Genomic DNA, 8,121 nt, shown 5'->3' with positions numbered 1-8,121 from the left:
TTTCAGTGTGATTAAAATGGGTTTATGTCATCAACATTAGGAAGTAGCTAATGGGGATCCTTAGTAAGTACAGATACAGAAGCCGTCCCTGTACGGGAGGTTTCCTGGACACAGATTAAACCTGGACCTGGACGTAAAAGCAAGATCAGTGTAGACTCTCCATGGAAACTATCTTTATAGTCCAGGACTATCTGTGTCCGGGAAACTGGCCCACAGTGTCGGGCAGGCCTTGGATTTTCTGTCATGCATGACTCATGTCCCTAGCAGCATTGCCTTGTCTCATTGATAAATGCACTAATTCTCTATACCAACATTGTGATGATGCTCCATGTTTCCCCTTTTTGGCTGTGTCTGAAGCCATTCACAAGGTCTGGTAGCCTATAGCATACGTGAGCTAGGGGCGCGTTCAAGTGGGACCTATGAATATGTTTAGGTCATGAATGCGTTCCATAGGTTTATATACTGTAATATACACTATATATACAAAAGTATGTGGACAGCCCATCAAATTAGTGGATTCGGCTATTTCAGCCACACCTGTTGCTGACAGGTGTATAAAATCGAGCACACCGCCATGCAATCTCCATAGACAAACATTGGTTGTAGAATGGCCTTATTGACGAGCTCAGTGACTTTCAATGTGGCGCTGTCATAAGATGCCACCTTTCCAGCAAGTCAGTTTGTCAAATTGTTGCTCTGCTAGAGCTGCCCTGATAGAGCTAGCCTGGTCAACTGTTCAGTAAGTGCTGTTATTGTGAATTGGAAACGTCTAGAAGCAACAACGGCTCAGCCGCGAAGTGGTAGGACACATGAGCGCACGAACGGGACCGCCCAGTGCTGAAGCACGTGGAGCGTAAAAATTCTCTGTCCTTGGTTGCAACACTCACTACCAAATTCCAAACTGCCTCTGGAAGCACAATCAGGACAAAAACTGTTCGTCGGGAGCTTCATGAAATGGGTTTCCATGGCCAAGCAGCCGCACACAAGCCTAAGATTACCATGTGTAATGCTCAACCTCACTAATGCCCTTGTGGCTAAATGGAAGCAAGACCCCACAGCAATGTTCCAACATCTAGTGGAAAGTCTTCCCAGAAGAGTGGAGGCTGTTATAGCAGCAATGTTCCAACATCTAGTGGAAAGTCTTCCCAGAAGAGTGGAGGCTGTTATAGCAGCAATGTTCCAACATCTAGTGGAAAGTCTTCCCAGAAGAGTGGAGGCTGTTATAGCAGCAATGTTCCAACATCTAGTGGAAAGTCTTCCCAGAAGAGTGGAGGCTGTTATAGCAGCAATGTTCCAACATCTAGTGGAAAGTCTTCACAGGAGAATGGAGGCTGTTATAGCAGCAAAGGGGGGACCAACTCCATATTAATGTCCATGATTTTGGAATGAGATGTTCAACGAGACGGTGTCAGCACACTTTTGGTAATGTTGTGTATTTGTAAGTATTTAAACATTTCAAATAGAATACTTTATTCGTTTTTCCTCAAAATGTACCTCTGTAACATTTTTACTGTAGGCTATTCCTACGGTACTACTAGGCCTATTATATTGCTGTGGATGGAATGTCTGATCTCGACGAGAGATGCGCGTCAAAGGACGGAGGGTGGCCAAGCAATCTGCTCATGCGCAGAGACGCTCATAATTCAACCGCTCCCATCTTCCAGCTCGCTCCGCACCTCTCATCCTGATCTCAGCCCCCGGTCTTGTCTTTTTCGCTGACACAGTGCCTTAAAACAATATATTCGCCCTTCAGACCATAGCCGCAAAACACCCGCAGACAACCATGGCCAAAACTGCAATTGGTAAGGATGCGAGTAAGATTTTTCAGCATGGATTATTGTTAAGAGTTTGTTATAGGGATGGAGGCTGAGATCTGCGCGGACACCTGCATCGTCCTCATTATTTTATTACAGTATATGGGCCCGTAGGGACGGCAGCCAAAAACTGCTCTTCTAGATTGGACATTTTATGAATGTTATGATTTTATATCAAGTGTAAGATTTATTTTGGTTAATATGTTGGCGCGACTGTTTTTTTTCTTATTTATAGTGGTTTTATTTACAACGCTGCACCTACTGCTGGTGATACGGCGGCGGCTCTAGTAGAAGCATAATGCAGAGAGACCCCACCCAATACACCGGTTTGACTACCATTTCAACACAGCTTGACAGGCTGAGATATAATTCCTTTTTTCATTTATGTACTTTTATGAGTATACTCATATAACGGTTATGTCGCTTGTTTGAGCTCGAATATGATAGAGAATCAATTTTAGGTGAATGAAAGGGGCGTGCTGACAACGCATTGAATTCAGTGGTTCATTTGTTGGGCTACAATAGTTAGTAATGTATTTGTTACCGTGATTTGGCTGATATGTATTAGGATCATTTGGCAGTTTTGTGTGTAAATGTGGGTTACATTTAATATATTAAACAAAAAGTATAAATGAATAAGGGCCTTGTCATCAATATCAGCCATGATAGGCCAATGCAAAACAAGGCCTAGAGTATTTTGTTTTAGTGGAGGATTCTACACTGAATTAAACTGTTCTATGTCAATATAACACACAATAAAGGGGGAGAGAAAACTATTTGTTGCTTTATCTCTTGTTTGACATTTTTCTGAGTTGTTTCTTAGTGGATCTGTAAAAGTGATTGATTATCCAAAAGAGTTGATTCTCTTTTCTGTCTGACAATAGAATTAGCCAACACTTAAAAGGCATGGGCCTACTTCCTGTTCTCTGATCTCTGTTTTGCCTAGAAATATTTGCTCTTGGGCTTCCATAGTGCCGGAATGTATTCTATGTTCAGTAGGGCCTATATTCTATCATGGAATGGAAATGGATCCATGCAGTTCCATAGGATCTTCGTGATTCTGATGACATGTGGCAGCAGGCTGTGTTGAGCAGTGAGCCATGGCACGCAGGTGTAGCAGGCCGCCAGACAGCAGGCTGGGATAGTGGCCAGCCCTGCAGCAATGGTCCGCTCCACACGCTGCTGGCCTTTGCAGCAGTTGGCTAATCAGTATTGACAATCTGCAGTCTTCTTCGGACAGAGCTCTCTCTCTCTCTCTCTCGCTCTCTGATGCTGTACCTTAGTGCAGTCAGGGCTACTAGAATCTAATACAGTAGGGTGATAGTAATACACTAGGTATTTATTTTGGTGTTGGTGTTGAGGTAGAGACTTTGTGTGTGCCATATGGGGCCCTGATCCAAAGGGTGCCATTTTGAATTTGGACAGAGCCTGTCTCTTCTAAATCCCTCCGTCACTATTGAAGTGATGACTTCCTCGTAATAATGACAATTTAAACACTATGAAGATAGAGTAGCATCTAGCCTTTAGCTAATGCCCATTAGCTTACTGTTATCAGATCATGATAGAATTCATTAATAGAGCTCAAGTTCAACAAAAAATCATGATCAGTTATGGGCTACTCTGGCAAGGCTTTTTATTTTTTATTTACCTGGGCAAGACAGTTAAGAACAAACTCTTATTTACAATGACGGCCTAGGAACAGTGGGTTAACTGCCTTGTTCAGGGGCAGAACGACAGATTTTTACCTTGTCAGTTTGGGGATTCGATCTAGCAACCTTTCAGGCTACTAGCTCAATGCTCTAACCACGAGGCTACCTGCCGCCCCAACCACTACCCACTAGGCTACCTACCTGCCGCCCCAACCACTACCCACTAGGCTACCTACCTGCCGCCCCAACCACTACCCACTAGGCTACCTACCTGCCGCCCCAACCACTACCAACTAGGCTACCTACCTGCCGCCCCAACCACTACCCACTAGGCTACCTACCTGCCGCCCCAACCACTACCCACTAGGCTACCTACCTGCCGCCCCAACCACTACCCACTAGGCTACCTACCTGCCGCCCTAACCACTACCCACTAGGCTACCTACCTGCCGCCCCAACCACTACCCACTAGGCTACCTACCTGCCGCCCCAACCACTACCCACTAGGTTACCTACCTGCCGCCCCAACCACTACCCACTAGGCTACCTAACCGCTTTAATACTGTCAGTGTGAAGCAAGCCTGTATGAATGTTCTCTATGGGCCGCTCTGGCTCGGACAATGCTTTATACTGTCACTGTGAAGCAAGCCTGTATGAATGTTCTCTATGGGCCACTGGCCTGCACAAGGCTTTATACTGTCACTGTGAAGCAAGCCTGTATGAATGTTCTCTATGGGCCACTCTGGCCTGCACAAGGCTTTATACTGTCACTGTGAAGCAAGCCTGTATGAATGTTCTCTATGGGCCGCTCTGGCCTGCACAAGGCTTTATACTGTCACTGTGAAGCAAGCCTGTATGAATGATCTTTATTCCACAGTCAATAAACAGCATAATGACAATGTTATCTCCTATAGGTGCCATTATAGTGTCTGACTTTGGTTGTGTCAAAAATGGCACCCTGTTCCCTATAGTGCTTTACTTTTGCACTATATAGAGAATAGGGTGCTAAAAGCACTATATAGGGAATAGGGTGCTAAAGCACTATATAGGGAATAGGGTGCTAAAGCACTATATTGGGAATAGGGGGCCATTTTGACCTCCTCCACATAGCAGTGTTAAAAGTCTGGTGTGTTTGTATTCCCTCAGCATACAAAGAGAAGATGAAGGAGCTGTCTGTTTTCTCCCTCATCTGCTCCTGCTTTTATCCGGAGGCACGCAACAAGCTGGTCGTCTGTGAGTTCGAAGGTAAGAACCAGGTCACACGAGAGGTAAGAACCAATCAGGATAGGAAAGTTACTACAGATATTGCAGGAGTTTCCTCTTGAAATCCGACATGTCTGTGGTAAGGACAGCTTGGTAGCTGATTATCTCCCAAGGGTGGGCAGGTAATACGTTTTGTGTTTTGCGTTTAGCCAGTTTGTTGCCCCGGCTCACAATTTGTTTTGAGTATCGTCTTGGCTGAGCTCGTTCCGAGGGGACGAGAGTTATAGAAGCGTACGTGAGTTTTTCAAAAAACACGTGAGTTTTAGGAAACTACAAGAAAAATAAAAAGAGATTGTAAAATAAAAAATATTTAAAAAATAAAAACTATTTACTGTATATATATAAAATACCAGTCAGAAGTTTTACACACCTACGGTTTTTCAACAGGACAATGACCCAACACACCTCCAGGTAACCTCAAAGGCAAAGGGTGGCTACTTTGAAGAATCTTAAATATAAAATATGTTTTGATTTATTTAACACTTTTTGGTTACTACATGATTCCATATGTGTTCTTTCATCATTTTGATGTCTTCTACAATGTAGAAAAGAGTAAAAATAATGAAAACCCCTGGAATGAGTAGGTGTGTCCAAACTTTTGACTGGTACTGTATAGATGGTACAACACTGGTACTGTACTGGTACTGTATAGATGGTACTGTATAGATGGTACTGGTACTGTATAGATGGTACTGTATAGATGGTACTGTATAGATGGTACTGGTATTGTATAGATGGTACAACACTGGTATTGTATAGATGGTACTGTATAGATGGTACTGTATAGATGGTACTGGTACTGTATAGATGGTACTGTATAGATGGTACAACACAGGTACTGTACTGGTACTGTATAGATGGTACAACACTGGTACTGTATAGATGGTACAACACTGGTACTGTACTGATACTGTATAGATGGTACTGTACTGATACTGTATAGATGGTACAACACCGGTACTGTATAGATGGTACTGTATAGATGGTACTGTATAGATGGTACTGTATAGATAGTACAACACTGGTACAACACTGGTACTGTATAGATGGTACAACACTGGTACTGTATAGATGGTACTCCTTTAGTTGGCGTGCCCTGTTTTGATTTCTAGACAAAAAAATCCTTTATCTGTTTTCATTTTGCTCTACTTTATGGTTTACTTCCTGTCTCCAAGTTTGGTGTTGGTTTTCTTTTGTTTGCCTCTTCTTGGGTGAATTTAGTGGGTCTCATGGTGGGTATCTTTTGTGTTCCAGTTGTTGTTGTTGCTAGCCAACTTTTAGTGGACACCCACATGACTGTCTTTCAGAACCCATCCTTAAACCCCACCTGTTTTGTTTTGGTTGTTGGTCAGGGACTCTTTGTTAGTTCCCCCTTTTGTTTGAGTGATATTTTTTGGTTTCCTTGCAGGGGAACGTAACAAAACATTTTTTAATTCCAATGCGTCATTTTTCAGATCAAGTCAAAACATTGTAGTCTGAATTTCACTGTAGTTGACCTGATGCCATTTCAGCTCAATCCAGGAGCTGTGCCCTTTATTGTATTTGTGGATATTTATTTATTGTTTTGGATGTCCTCCTGAATTGAGGAACATTACTTTATTGTCCAAAGTACATGGAAGTCCAACAGAGAACTGTCTCATTGTAGTGAGGTGCGTACTGGTGGCAGAGAAGTCAGGCGCAGGAGAGCGGAAACTGATTTACAACGGTGTCCTTTAATATCCATGAACCACCGTAAACAGAACAATACAATAAATGGGTCAAACAAACACAAGAATGCAATAGGAAGACACTGGCTATCATGTCAATTACCAACCATCCTGGACTGGACCAGCATTACCAACCATCCTGGACTAGACCAAAATTACCAACCATCCTAGACTGGATCAGCGTTACCAACCATCCTGGACTGGACCAACATTACCAACCATCCTGGACTCGACCAACATTACCAACCATCCTGGACTGGACCAACATTACCAACCATCCTGGACTCGACCAACATTACCAACCATCCTGGACTCGACCAACATTACCAACCATCCTGGACTCGACCAATATTACCTACCATCCTGGACTCGACCAACATTATCAACCATCCTGGACTGGACCAACATTACCAACCATCCTGGACTGGATCAACATTACCAACCATCCTGGACTGGACCAACATTACCAACCATCCTGGACTGGACCAACATTACCAACCATCCTGGACTGGACCAACATTACCAACCATCCTGGACTGGATCAACATACTGTAACCAACAACGTCCAAGATATGGAAAAAAGAACAGCTACAATCCATTTGAAACTGGACGCCTTTGTAAATACCTGGACCAAATGGACATCATATATTAACAAAAAAACTACAGAACCTGTCTAAACAAGAGACCACAGACCCCAGAAGACGAGAAGACCAGACCCCAGAACACAGAAGACCAGACCCCAGAAGACCAGACCCAATAACTTGGAAGACCAGACCTCAGAAGACCAGACCTCAGAAGACCAGAACCCAGAAGACCAGACCCCAGAACACAGAAGACCAGACTCCAGAAGACCAGAACCCAGAAGACCAGACCCCAGAAGACCAGTCCCCAGAAGACCAGAACACAGAAGACCAGACCCCAGAAGACCAGACCCCAGAACCCAGAAGACCAGACCTCAAAACCCAGAAGACCAGACCCCAGAACCCAGAAGACCAGACCCCAGAAGACCATACCCCAGAAGACCAGACCCCAGAAAAAAATAACACATCTTTTCACTTGTTTTCAGACATGGAGGTGAAGCCAATCAACAAGCGGGCGTCGGGCCAGGCCTTTGAGGTGATTCTGAAGCCCCCATCCCCGGTGTCAGATGCGGCCCACAGCATCGCTTCGCCTCCCAAGAGGGAAGTGTCCCTAGAGGACATCCAGAAGAAATTGGAGGCAGCTGAGGACCGGAGGAGGGTGAGTAGTAGAACTATAGAACTAGAATGATAAAAACAGTAGGTACACTCTAAGAAAAAAGATCCCAAAAGTGTTCTTCGGCTGTCCCCTTAGTAGAACCCTTTTTGGTTCCATGGTTCTACCTGGAACCAAAATTACTGCTGTCTGATAGCACCTGTTTTTCCTTAGAGTGTATAGAATTCTAGATCTTTGAGTTGGCAACCCCAGGGCCCTGCGTTTTGATATAATCATTAATATCCATATAATTAGAATCAACAGAACAGCTGTCCCATTCAAGTTCATATTCCGTGGTGGATGGATCGGCGGCCATATTGAATGTACCAGTCAAATTACTATTTTTGGGCCTCCCGGGTGGCGCAGTGGTCTAGGGCACTGCATCGCAGCGCTAGCTGTGCCACCAGAGACTCTGGGTTTGAGCCCAGGCTCTGTCGCAGCCGGCCGCGACCGGGA

General features: G+C 44.3%; 1 protein-coding gene across 1 annotated transcript in view; it reads left to right on the top strand.

The window, feature by feature from the left end:
- Positions 1-1,626: 1,626 nt before the first annotated feature.
- Positions 1,627-8,121, top strand: part of stmn2a (stathmin 2a) — an 11,423-nt gene continuing 4,928 nt past the window's right edge. The window contains exons 1-3 of the mRNA XM_036936058.1: positions 1,627-1,802; positions 4,610-4,708; positions 7,499-7,671. Of these exons, the coding sequence (XP_036791953.1) occupies positions 1,784-1,802; positions 4,610-4,708; positions 7,499-7,671 (291 nt within the window). The 5' untranslated portion in view covers positions 1,627-1,783. The remainder of the gene's footprint in view (positions 1,803-4,609; positions 4,709-7,498; positions 7,672-8,121) is intronic.

Source organism: Oncorhynchus mykiss, chromosome 2 (assembly GCF_013265735.2).
Source record: "Oncorhynchus mykiss isolate Arlee chromosome 2, USDA_OmykA_1.1, whole genome shotgun sequence".
NCBI lineage: Eukaryota > Metazoa > Chordata > Actinopteri > Salmoniformes > Salmonidae > Oncorhynchus > Oncorhynchus mykiss.
Note: the sequence above shows the minus strand (reverse complement) of the source record. Positions and strands in the feature narration are given on the sequence as shown.